Source organism: Episyrphus balteatus, chromosome 4 (genome assembly GCF_945859705.1).
Source record: "Episyrphus balteatus chromosome 4, idEpiBalt1.1, whole genome shotgun sequence".
In the NCBI taxonomy this organism is placed as follows: domain Eukaryota; kingdom Metazoa; phylum Arthropoda; class Insecta; order Diptera; family Syrphidae; genus Episyrphus; species Episyrphus balteatus.
In genome coordinates, this window is record NC_079137.1 from 18,417,157 (window position 1) to 18,430,791 (window position 13,635).

General features: G+C 32.8%; 1 protein-coding gene across 2 annotated transcripts; it reads left to right on the forward strand.

Annotated features, from left to right (window-relative positions):
- Positions 1-259: 259 nt before the first annotated feature.
- Positions 260-8,520, forward strand: LOC129918596 (transcription factor E4F1). Of its 2 annotated transcripts, none has more exons than XM_055999217.1 (7): positions 260-702; positions 760-1,507; positions 1,581-1,705; positions 1,759-1,848; positions 7,686-7,775; positions 7,840-7,986; positions 8,056-8,520. In XM_055999217.1, the coding sequence occupies exons 1-7, from the start codon at positions 574-576 to the stop codon at positions 8,119-8,121; spliced, it is 1,395 nt and encodes a 464-aa protein (XP_055855192.1). In that variant the 5' UTR covers positions 260-573; the 3' UTR covers positions 8,122-8,520. The 2 variants fall into 2 exon arrangements, with proteins under 2 accessions (XP_055855192.1, XP_055855191.1); XM_055999216.1 differs by having other exon boundaries at positions 262-702; positions 1,578-1,705.
- Positions 8,521-13,635: the final 5,115 nt, after the last annotated feature.

The window sequence follows — 13,635 nt, forward strand, 5'->3', positions numbered from 1 at the left end:
AATTGTCATGTTTTGACAATTTGGCGACCAATGTCAGTTCGAAAGATATTACCTTTTTATGTGTACTGTGAGCGTACTAGGCTTAAAAAAGAAAAACGCTTATAAGTACTTATGTGTACTGTGTATAAGAATGTGTAAATTTGTACTAGATTTTTATCCACGAGTAAACTTTCACCACCAACGGAACAGAGCTAATGTGACCTCGGACTTAAGTAAATGACAATCACAAACCTTTCCAACACATCCTCTACCGAAAAGTGTTGAATTTTTTTTGTAGTTGTCAAAAACTAAAATTATTCGTCCCTTTTTTTCTTCTTGTTTACAAGAATATTTTTTAATTAATTTGTTTCAAATATTTGGGCTCAAATATTAAAAAATTCTGCAAAATTGTACAAAAAATTAACACATAACATTTTTTGTTTCTACCTCAAAGGAAGAACAAAGCCAAAAACCCAACAAGCCTCGCCACAAATACAAGCGACAAATCTGCCAACTTCAACATTTTTTTTTCAACACGGGAGTACAGCACCTTGCCTCAAAATTGGTACCGATATAGATTTTTTGTTTGAAGAAATGGAAGAAAAGAGGCGCAATCTTGAACTGGACAAAATCTGTCGGGTTTGTTTGAGCCAAAAAAAGGACATGCGACCTATATTTGGCGAAATGATTGCCGATATGTTGATGGAATGTGCCCGCGTCAAGGTAAGTTGTAATAATTCATTTCGTGAAATTCACAAAAAAAATATATATATCTAAAAGATTGAAAATACCGACGGATGGCCAGATAAGATATGTGTCCAATGTGTGCATTCCGTTTCTCGGTGTCATGCATTTAAGACGCTCGTCGAACGATCAGATCGAGAATTACGCGAGTACATCAAAGGTCTGACAGTCATTTTTGAGGAGCCAGTTGTTGAAATAAAAACACAACCAGCATCACCAGCACCAACTATACTGCAACCGAGAAAGCAACAGACACAAAAAGAATCTAATAAAACAGCTACTACAACTGGTATATCTAACCAGGGCCAAGCAATACAGCAGCGCCAAGTCCAAACGGCGGCTTTGCCTCAACAAATTGTCCTCTCGAACGGGCAAGTAATTAGCACAGCACAGATAGTTGCCCATCCGGGAACCCAAATGGCTCAGATTCTGAACACAGGGCCATTTGGACAGCTGATACAAACTGGAAACACGGTTCAGATGATTCAGCAGAACGGCCAACCAGCCCAGGTGGTGCAGTTCCAACAAGCCGACTCGGATGACGTTGATGGTCAGTGCGAGATCATCGTTCGTGATGAAATGTCAGAGGACGCCGAGTACTTTGAAGATGTTACCGAAGTAACGACACATGATGATATTGAAACCACTGAGGACATAATTGAAATACAAGACGAGGAGGAGATGATTGAAGAGGAAGCTGAAGATTGCATGATACCAGATGCGAATATTGCTTATGCTGTGGAAATGTCGGAGGATTCGGATAGCGATGAGAAGATTTATCTAGGTAAGATTGTGTCAATGTTTTGAGTACCACTGCAATTGTATTTTGGGTATCTATTTGCATTTGAATGTAGCAGAGTTCATAAGCTCACAGACCAGTTGTCCTTCACCAGGGAGATACATCTGTAATTTGTGTCGGAAAGAGTTCCGCCAAATCAAGTGGCTCCAGAGTCACATGAAGTCTCATTCAAATTGGATAAAGGTTTAAAAAATGGTTTAAATTTATTTTTTAGTCTAAATGAGTTGATTTTGTAGGCAAATTGTAAAAAGCAACCACAATGTGAGATTTGCCACCGTAGCTTTAAAGGTCCTGGAATGCTTCGAATGCACATGAAGACGCATGAGGTAAGATATTTTTGAACAATTACATAAGCGAAAAAATATAAGATAAAAGAGAATGGACGGTTTCTTCGCAGGCGTTGTAAATCAGCGACCTATATCACTTAAAAAGTCTTGACGAGTGTATTATTTTTTTTTGCATGAGCATTGTGTATCTAGTGCAGGGTAAGTTATATATTTCGTTAATTAACTTAATTTGAGGTTTTTTAATAAGAAAAAATGTCAATGAATAACTTGTTTTATAGCTTTTTACTTTTTTAAATATAAAGTCTTTTCTTTAGTCTGATAGAAAGCGAGGTTACCGTTATATTAGGGAGCTATATCAAGTATTTAATTTGATTCCAAATTAAATAAATAACAAAACAATAGAGTTAACTATCTGAGAATTTTAAAAAATGATTTGAATTTGGTATTTTATTAAATGAGGGACATTGAGACAAACTTAAAAAAAAATTTAAAAACGTGGTTTGGCCGCCATTTTAAAAAATGTCCTTTTTGTGATTTTCTCGTCTTCTGTTTATCGTTAGTTGGGATCATAACTCTTCCACTTATCTGCATCACACTATTGATGCGCCTGTGGGGTTTGACGTTTGAAATTGGCGAAAAGCCTCCCAGTTTTGTATTGTTCCTTTTCTGAGGCCTGAAATGAATGCTGGTGTTTTTGCATTTGCTTATACCAGGAGTTTTTAAGCCTACCTTCAACAATAGAGTGATTTCAAAAAAAACAACTAGGCTTCACTTGAAATGGATCTTATAAACATAAACTGGAACAATGTCTTGGAAATCGAATCTCCCTACGGGCAGATAAATTTTCTGAATAGTAGTGTGAATAGATTATTTGAGAGCCATGTACCCTTAAAAACCAAAACCTGCGCTTCTAACAACAAACTTTGGTTCACAAATGAAATACTTTCTTTGACGAGAGAGCGTGACTTAGCCTATAGACGGTGGAAAATCTTTCGTTTTGACTACTTTCACCAAGAATTTACCTCTTTGCGCAACAAAACGGTTCAACAAATTCGTAAGGCAAAAGCGTCTTTGTATTCTGATCGCTTCAATACGTCTTTAGGAACAAGGCAAATTTGGAATAACTTGAAGAATGTCGGCGTTGGAAAAACTTCTTCTGGTTTTATTTAAGTATTTTTCGGACTTACCGCGACAATTACACTTTTAATCATATAAAATATGACACGGCTTGACGTTTTTTTCGAATTTTTTTTTTTTTGTTTTCCCCAATTACTGCGGAGGATGTTGTAGAAGTACTCCTTTCTATCAGGTCTAACGCTACAGGACTGGATAATATGCACCTTTCATTTTTGAAAATTATTTTACCAACACTCTTGCCGCAAAATGATTTTCCAACACAATGGAAAAAATGGTTGTACCCATACCAAAAACCTCAAAAGGAGATGAGCTTAGGCCAATTTCGATATTACCATTTCTTTCAAAGGTTCTCGATTTCTCAAAAGCTTTTGACATAGTCAATCACATGGTACTCTGTGAAAAACTATCCTGTGACTTTAACTTTTCTTCTTCCGCAGTAAGGCTCTTATTCTCTTACCTAACTGATAGAGTGCAAGCAGTGGAAGGCAGAGATCAGAAATAAATCTCAACCTTTTGAAAGGTTCCTTAATAACTCTTATTTGTCGCCATTTTCAATAAAGGTCATAAAATAACCTTTATTTTAAAAAAGAAAAATTTCGGTCAAGGTCTGAAGAAGCCTTTATTTTGTATTTTTGTATGTTTCGGTCAACCAGTGAGATTTATCGCTGAGAGAAAAAAATAAATCTCATCGGCAAATGTATCAATTCCTAGAGACATGGGAGTGGTGCCATATGAAAGCTTATATTTTGAGCTACCCGATAGTGGTATAATCGGGTTTTTGGATTTTTTTCAAAATTGCGAGAAAATCGCGTTTGAAAGTTGGGGTAAATTTTTGTTCGAAAAATCCCCGAATCTTTGAACGCTCCTGGAAGCTAAACCGCTTGAGAGCAATTTTCGGGAGTGATGCCAAGTGACAGCTTGTGTCATGGGCCTACGCTTTGCACATTGTCAGATTTTTAAAAAATCATTTTCCATGTTAAACCGCCACATCATGCCTATTTTTTCAGAATCGGGCTTAACTTTTTTTTGACCTTTAAGTTCTTTCGGTTTGAGAACGCGTGCACCTACAGGGATGGAAGTTGTACCCAAATGTAGGTTAGAGTCCCCGCTACCTTTTGGCATCAAAAATTTTTTTGTTCATTTTTTCAAAATTCCGAGATATAGCCGTTTGAAGTTGGGCGGGCGAAAACGCTTCTGGAAGCTGAACGCTTTGACCTAGATATTAGAACATCGGTCTCCTGAAATATTCGAAATTTCATTGGTTGTGCTTGTCGTCCCAGCTACTCAAATCATAGTGGAAAACACGTTTTCGTCTTTAGATTTTACTTTAAACGAAAGGAGATATAATCTTGGGTCTAAAGAACTTTGAGAGTCTATTTAGTTCATACATTATTTCATACACAAACTTAGAAAAAACATTCTTTTCATATTTATTTTTGCAATATAAAGACATTCTTGACATATTCGACATTTTCCTTTGAATTGACCTTTTCCATTTATTTTTTTGTAAAAATCTCAACCATTGAGAGATATTTAAAAAAATAAAAAATAAATCTCAACCGATAACACTGGTCAACAAGGTTTTTGTTACAGACACCAAGATATACTTTTCTATAGGTTTTTTGGGTGCTGAGCTCGAATCCGAAGTCAAAACAATTCTACCACATCACGTTTTTGAGATAATCCCGTTAGAAAATCGAAAATGCCGCTTTCTTACCAGTTTTCGAGATTATTTCTTAGCTTTTGGTTATTTGTTTTAAATAAATTTGTAACGGTTTCTTATAGAACTAAATGTTTAAAAATCTCTTATCTTCTTTGAGAAATCTGAAATTGAAATCAACGTGTTTGGTATATCTCATATTTATTTGCTTTTCATAGTAAATCTCGAAACGTTTTTTGCCAATCGCTTTCAAATTTTGACACAACGTTTCATTTACATTCCAGTAAGTTCTTGTCTTGTTTTTAACAAGAAAAAAAAATTAAATTTTTCTCACAAGTAATTATTTAGTATAAGTATCTGACACGGTCACGCTTTGATGTATCTCACTGCGATTCACCACCTTCGCAAATATAAAAACTTGCAAGATTCTAAATGGAACGTTGTGTCAAAATTTGAAAGCGATTGGCAAAGAACTTTTCGAGATTCGCTATTAAAAGTAAATAAACATGAGATATACCAAACACGTTGATTTCAATTTCAGATTTCTCAAAGAAGATAAGAGATTTTTAAAAGATTTAAACAGACTTAGAAAGACAACATTTAGTTCTATTAGAAATCGTTACAAATTTATTTAAAACAAATAACCAAAAGCTAAGAAATAATCTCGAAAACTGGTAAAAAAGCGGCATTTTCGATTTTCTAACGGGATTATCTCAAAAACGTGATGTGATAGAATTTTTTTGACTTCGGATTTGAGCTCAGCACACCTATAGAAAAGTATACCTTGGTTTCTGTAACAAAAAAAAAGTTTAATTTTGTTGACTAGTGTAACCTTTATTTTTGATTTTTAAAAATAAATCTCAAACCTTAACCGAAACTATTTAAAGTAATGTGGTAACCCTCAGAGAGAAACCGATTGAAAATAAAGGTTGACTGTTATTTCTGGTCTCTGGTGGAAGGTAATAAAACTCTTTCCAATTATCATACCTGTCGTTAGGGGCATTCCGCAAGGTTCAATTCTTGGCCCATTGTTATTCTCAATATATGTCAACGAACTTCCTACAATTCTTAGACACTGTTTAATACGCATGTACGCTGATGACACCCAGCTATATTTGAGCTGCCCCTTGGGGCTTATTGAACACTCTGCAGCTTGCATAAATGAAGATTTAAGCTTAATTGAGCGTTGGTCGGTTGATAACTGCTTACTTCTGAACCCAAAAGAAAATAGATGTGTCTTATTTTCCAGCAATTCCAACTGTCCTATTAATTACGTAGATTCGGCTAAAAATTTAGGTGTTATTTTTAACAGCAGCCTAACATGGACAAATCATATAAACAACAAAATTGGAAAATCCTATGGTGTCCTACCATGCTATGGTCATCGCAGCACTTTATTCCTTTAAAAATTAGAACTCTGCTTGTGAAAACGCTGATTTTACCTCTGCTTACTTACGGTTGTGGAATTTTTTGTAAGTTAGACTTCGAGCCGAATTCATAGTCGTTGCTCAAGTTGAGATTTTTCTCAACTTAAGAATTCCCTCAAGTAATGTCATAATTCGCAGCAAGAATAGAGCGATCCACTTGAGTAAAGTAAAGTCTCGACTTGAGGAAAAAATGTTCTCAATCCAGCTGTCATCTGAAAATATATTGTTTTAAATAATTCTTCATCGATTTGGTTTTGTTTTGTTTTGTTTTTGTTGCGATAGACGATATTTAACACAAAAGAAATAAACAAATAGGGAATTAATAAATAATATACATATATTTTTAGATGATAGTTTCCTAAAATCAGTCAAATTTCATTGTGAGTTTGATTAAAAAAAATATTTTGTTAAGTCAAGATTTTCTTCTACTCAAGTGAATGCTTAAGTTGAGAAAAATCTTAACTTGAGTAACGACTATGAATTTCGCCCTTCGACTATAAAAGGAAACTTACGGTTGCATTTAATAGCGCAATAAGAAATATTCACGGGCTGCGACGTTACGATAGAGTTTCGCAACATACACTACAACTTCTTGGAATGTCCTTTGATAATTTTATAAAATTTCGCACAATAACTTGTTCTCTGACATACTTCTTACCCGTCAACCTTTGGATCTTTACCACGAAATAAACTTTCTCAACACAAATAGATGTCATGATCTTATAATTCCTCGATTTCAGTGTTTGATATCCGAACGCCAGTTTTTTGTCAACTCTGTAAGAATTTAGAATTCATTGCCGCGAGAAATTAAAAGTACAAATGACACGAAACAAATAGGAAAAGAACTTAAACTTTATTTTCGTAATCTATTAAATAATTTATATTTGCCTATTAAATATAATACATAAGAATATTTAAAACTTGAATTAAATTTGTAAACAAAATGAATCCCTTGTGTAAATTTTATCAATTTATAGAAACTCTTTATGTAAATAACCACAAACAAAATTGTCAATAAGAAAACTGTTGGTAACTCAGTACTTAGCTCAGTAAAATTTTGCGGGGGAAACAATAACAAATGATTGCTAAGGATAAACAAAAGTTTTTTATTTGTTGGTTTACATAGAAAGTTTTTTTTCTAAACTAATACATTTTTGACCCTTCAACAATAAAGGATTGTCAATACTAAATAAAAGTAATCGTTTGTTATTCTTCACAGCAAAACATTTTTATTTTTTACTCAGTAAAATATATACTTTCGGTTTATATTCCAAAATAAAACATATTTTCCAATTCCAATGTTTTCAATTGTTTTGGTCAGACACCATTTTATTTTTCTCAACCCAACCCAATTATTCCACTTTTGTTGGCACCATAGCTACAAATTAATAGCAAAACATTGAAATGCTATATGTGTATATAGCTTTTTAAATAACTGAGACATTTTAGTGTGTGGAGATCGCCAGTTTTTTTTCCTATCAAAGGGGTCGCGAACTCAACAAGTTTCAAGTACTGAAAACAGATACACTGTTTTATTAAGCAGGTTTACTGCAGATGTCTTAAAGCATAAAGTGATAAATGTTGTTAAGAAAAACTTTACACGTAGCAAATCCAGTATTTCATAAACATAATATAAATCAATTTTTTTCCAGACTGCGGAAAAAGTGCCGACCTGCAGTATCTGCAATAAAGAGTTTAAATCAAAAACTATTTTATATCGGCATAGGCAAACGCATCAATTGGTAAAAAGAAATAATTTTTGGTGTACGTTTTACATAAAATAAATAACCTATTTTTTTATTTAAGAAATCGTATGCTTGTGGGAATTGCACTAAAGCTTTCTCTTCGCCGCTTACCCTAAATTCCCATATGACAAAGAAGCATCCTAACAAGCCTAATCAATATAAATGTGCCGAGTGTTACGAGTTATTTTCGGGCATAGATGATCTAAAGGTAAGTTTTGTTAGGAAAATGTTTTTTTTTTTTTTATTTGAAACAGCACACTCATATTTATTTTCTTAGGTTCATATACAACTGACAGGACACAGCGTTAAAAATGATAAAAAAGATGACGAGTTTTCCTCATAATCATCGCCACTTTACTAACTTTTCAATAAAGTTATTGGTTTTATAAATAATATGAAAAATAAGCATATTTTTTACATAACTAAGATAGAGTCTATCCGTAAACAACATACACGCACGGTTATAGAAGTGCAAACATCTGTTACACACAATATTAAACTGAAGTACTTTATTTAAATGTATATAGAAATACTTCTTAAATGCAGAGCATTTTCTTTTATCTTTTTAGTTCATTTAAAATAATCACAACCATTAAACGAAATTCTAGCTGTAAAATCTAACAATGAAAACATTTTAATAATTGTACGTTTTTCAATCTGTTTTGGTGTTAATTTTACTTGTTTTGATTTTTATACATAAACAACAATAAGAAAGAATAAAAAAAACTTTGCGTTAATCAAATTATTTGACATATTTTTGAGCCTAAAACCACAAAAAGAATAATACAACAAATAATTATACAAAAAATAATTATAGTTTATAAGATTCAAATCAAAATAGTTTTTTTTTTTTTAATCTTATTTTGTTTTCATTTTGTCTAAGGCAATTAAAAATAAATAAATAAAACTTTAAACAGAGAAAACAAAAGATGAAAGTATTTGGATTATTGTGTTTTTTCGACAGGTCTCAATGTAATTATTAATTATATAGTATATAAACTATATATAAATTACAATACTGTAAACTAAATTGTGGTTTAATGTTAATGGCACTGTACCAACAAAAACCTCTTCCCTATCTTCCTATTCCTTCTAACTAGTGCCGTCAGTTTTCGCCGGCAGGCTAGTGCTGTCAATGAGGAGTCAAATACAAGGATATGAAAAAAATTGTGACATCAGATAGTTTTGGATGCAGCATTGAAGAGGGCTTTGCTCTAAGGCTACGGCCACGTCCTGAGCGTCTGAGCGTCAATCCTGAGCGACGAGGTGGCCACGTCCTGAGCGGCGATCCTGAGCGGCAATTTCAAAACCCTACAACTGCAAAATATTCGATGAGTATTCGGCTCACGCGCGGGAGTCCGAGGTTCGATTCCTAGAAGTGCCTATTTTTTTTTATTTTATAATTCTGAATAAAGTAATGATGGTATGCCATATTGTAGTTAATATAGATCAACACCTAAAACCAAAATTTCAAAAGTATCCAATGACCAGTTTTGGAAATATTAATGTTTCAATAAAAAAAATTCAACATTTTTTCAAAAATCCAAAAATGCATTTCTTCAAAATTTTATTTTTGATTTATACTAAGACCATATAAATGCTTTTTTATAAAAAATTTTAATAAAATTTAATAAGACGTTTGAGAGAAATTCAGAGTTTAAAAAAACGGTTCTATCACAGGTAACGTTAATATTGACTTTCGAAAAAATCTTTTTTTGTTAAAAGATAGGCCTTGTCCAAAAACCCACAATTTATTTTTTTGTGTTTTAATCGTTAAAAGAGTTTTTGAGAAAATTATACTTTTCTAGGATTGGTGCATCACAGGTATGGTTAGATAGTGTTATAAAAAAATGAATGCCATAGAATCATCTGCACAATCTCTAAAAACTGCTACATACCAAGTTTAAAGAGAATTGATCCATCCGTTTAGGCTATAGCATTGAATAATTACAAATAGAAGTGACACCGCAGATTACTCATGCGACCACAACGTACCGGAAGATAGATGAACTACATGTTTGCGCCTCAACTATCATGTATTTTCGAGTTGAGTCTTAACTAATAATTTTTTTTAAACCTTCATAAAAAAAATTAATAACACCGGCACACAAAAAAAAAAGTGTCATGAACCAGAAACCAGACCTATCTTTCTATATGTTTTTGGGCACGCTGAATCCGAATTTGAAGTCCGTTTGGCCCCATCACCCTCCAGTTTTGAGCTGTGAGTGCATTTTGTTTGAATTTTTATGACTTTTTTGGAGTTTTTTGCATTTTTCTCAAAACTGAAGGGTGACCGGGCAAAACGGTTTTGTTAGGAAAATGTTTTTTTTTTTTTTATTTGAAACAGCACACTCATATTTATTTTCTTAGGTTCATATACAACTGACAGGACACAGCGTTAAAAATGATAAAAAAGATGACGAGTTTTCCTCATAATCATCGCCACTTTACTAACTTTTCAATAAAGTTATTGGTTTTATAAATAATATGAAAAATAAGCATATTTTTTACATAACTAAGATAGAGTCTATCCGTAAACAACATACACGCACGGTTATAGAAGTGCAAACATCTGTTACACACAATATTAAACTGAAGTACTTTATTTAAATGTATATAGAAATACTTCTTAAATGCAGAGCATTTTCTTTTATCTTTTTAGTTCATTTAAAATAATCACAACCATTAAACGAAATTCTAGCTGTAAAATCTAACAATGAAAACATTTTAATAATTGTACTTTTTTCAATCTGTTTTGGTGTTAATTTTACTTGTTTTGATTTTTATACATAAACAACAATAAGAAAGAATAAAAAAAACTTTGCGTTAATCAAATTATTTGACATATTTTTGAGCCTAAAACCACAAAAAGAATAATACAACAAATAATTATACAAAAAATAATTATAGTTTATAAGATTCAAATCAAAATAGTTTTTTTTTTTTTAATCTTATTTTGTTTTCATTTTGTCTAAGGCAATTAAAAATAAATAAATAAAACTTTAAACAGAGAAAACAAAAGATGAAAGTATTTGGATTATTGTGTTTTTTCGACAGGTCTCAATGTAATTATTAATTATATAGTATATAAACTATATATAAATTACAATACTGTAAACTAAATTGTGGTTTAATGTTAATGGCACTGTACCAACAAAAACCTCTTCCCTATCTTCCTATTCCTTCTAACTAGTGCCGTCAGTTTTCGCCGGCAGGCTAGTGCTGTCAATGAGGAGTCAAATACAAGGATATGAAAAAAATTGTGACATCAGATAGTTTTGGATGCAGCATTGAAGAGGGCTTTGCTCTAAGGCTACGGCCACGTCCTGAGCGGCTGAGCGTCTGAGCGTCAATCCTGAGCGACGAGGTGGCCACGTCCTGAGCGGCGATCCTGAGCGGCAATTTCAAAACCCTACAACTGCAAAATATTCGATGAGTATTCGGCTCACGCGCGGGAGTCCGAGGTTCGATTCCTAGAAGTGCCTATTTTTTTTTATTTTATAATTCTGAATAAAGTAATGATGGTATGCCATATTGTAGTTAATATAGATCAACACCTAAAACCAAAATTTCAAAAGTATCCAATGACCAGTTTTGGAAATATTAATGTTTCAATAAAAAAAATTCAACATTTTTTCAAAAATCCAAAAATGCATTTCTTCAAAATTTTATTTTTGATTTATACTAAGACCATATAAATGCTTTTTTATAAAAAATTTTAATAAAATTTAATAAGACGTTTGAGAGAAATTCAGAGTTTAAAAAAACGGTTCTATCACAGGTACCGTTAATATTGACTTTCGAAAAAATCTTTTTTTGTTAAAAGATAGGCCTTGTCCAAAAACCCACAATTTATTTTTTTGTGTTTTAATCGTTAAAAGAGTTTTTGAGAAAATTATACTTTTCTAGGATTGGTGCATCACAGGTATGGTTAGATAGTGTTATAAAAAAATGAATGCCATAGAATCATCTGCACAATCTCTAAAAACTGCTACATACCAAGTTTAAAGAGAATTGATCCATCCGTTTAGGCTATAGCATTGAATAATTACAAATAGAAGTGACACCGCAGATTACTCATGCGACCACAACGTACCGGAAGATAGATGAACTACATGTTTGCGCCTCAACTATCATGTATTTTCGAGTTGAGTCTTAACTAATAATTTTTTTTAAACCTTCATAAAAAAAATTAATAACACCGGCACACAAAAAAAAAAGTGTCATGAACCAGAAACCAGACCTATCTTTCTATATGTTTTTGGGCACGCTGAATCCGAATTTGAAGTCCGTTTGGCCCCATCACCCTCCAGTTTTGAGCTGTGAGTGCATTTTGTTTGAATTTTTATGACTTTTTTGGAGTTTTTTGCATTTTTCTCAAAACTGAAGGGTGACCGGGCAAAACGGACTTGAAAATCGGATTTAGCGGTCCCAAAAACATATAGAAAGATAGGTCTGCTTCCTGGTACATGAAACTTTTTTTTGTGTGCCGGGTATGACAGCGACATGTCGCGACAGTGCTAGCACACAAAAAAAAAAGTTGTATGAACCAGAAACCAGACCTATCTTTCTATATGTTTTTGGGACCGCTGAATCCGAATTTCAAGTCCGTTTTGCCCGGTCACCCTCCAGTTTTGAGAAAAGTGTAAAAAAGACCCCAAAAACTACCTGTTTTTGAGTTTTTTGCATATTACTCAAAACTGGAGGGTGACAGGGCCAAACGGACTTGAAATTCGGATTCAGCGGTCCCAAAAACATATAGAAAGATAGGTCTGGTTTCTGGTTCATGACACTTTTTTTTTTTGTGTGCCGGTGTAATTATTATTATACATTTCAAAGAGCTTATATTGATATTAGTTTTCGTACATTGAAAAGTCATATTAGTCTAGAGAACAAGGACGATGCCTTTTACTCCTACTGGCCTAGGTTCGAATACCGGTAAAAATTGGATTTGCTTTTTTTTTTTGTGGAGATTTTTTTTTGACAAATTTAATTAATTTTTATTCTAGTAATGTAAAAAAAAAAATCTCAATTTCCCGTCAGATTCGAACCTAGGCAGGTAAACTTACCATACATTCACCTTATCCTCTAGGCTATTTCCACTTTTTGAAATAGGTAAACTTTTATCTATATGTATAAGCGGTTTAGGATTTAATTTTTGGTTGCTGGATTTGCTTTTGGATTGTTGGATTAGCTTTTGGATTGTTGGATTTGCTACTTTAATTCAACGCACGATTCTAGCGCCGACAATTTTACAGCGGAAGTTTCCCTGGGTGTCCACTTCTATTTGTAATTATTCAATGGCTATAGCTGCTTAAACAGACAAAGTTTCGAGTCCCAGGTTCGATTCCTGCCGGGGCCTAATTACACTGTGATAGTTAAAAAAACCGACAGAGGGCTCTCATGTCTGCTAAAGATAATTCGAGTATGCTGAACACGATGGCGTACTTAGTTTTTCTGGATTAGGTCAAATAAGAAAGATTTTTGCGCTTGAAATTTTGTTTGCACATGCCAAAAATGAGGGTATAAAACACCATATATTTTCCAATTTTTGATTTTTTATCGATGTAAAATGATGGAAAATCTATTTTTTTTTTTTTGGAAGTATTATACGTAAGACAAGTTATTTTTAAAAAAATCTGTCGAATGACTATTTAAATCATTATTTTATGGAAAAAACGTCAATTTTTCTTACATTTTTTAACTATAAAGGTATGCGAAAACTCAACATTTTTATGTAGACACCTTTTATGTGTTAGTACTCTGGAATATTATACATATGTAGATGTAGATATTTAATTAAAAAATCAGGCATGGTATCAATATTTTAATTTAAATTCTTTCAATTAGTTTTAAA

Coding starts and splice junctions, on each gene's coding strand:
- LOC129918596 (XM_055999216.1), top strand. CDS start 574: ATGGAAGAAAAGAGGCGCAATCTTGAACTGGACAAAATCTGTCGGGTT. Junction 1,508..1,577: donor CGATGAGAAGATTTATCTAG/GTAAGATTGTGT, acceptor ATTTGAATGTAG/CAGAGTTCATAAGCTCACAG. Junction 7,776..7,839: donor ATAGGCAAACGCATCAATTG/GTAAAAAGAAAT, acceptor TTTTTATTTAAG/AAATCGTATGCTTGTGGGAA.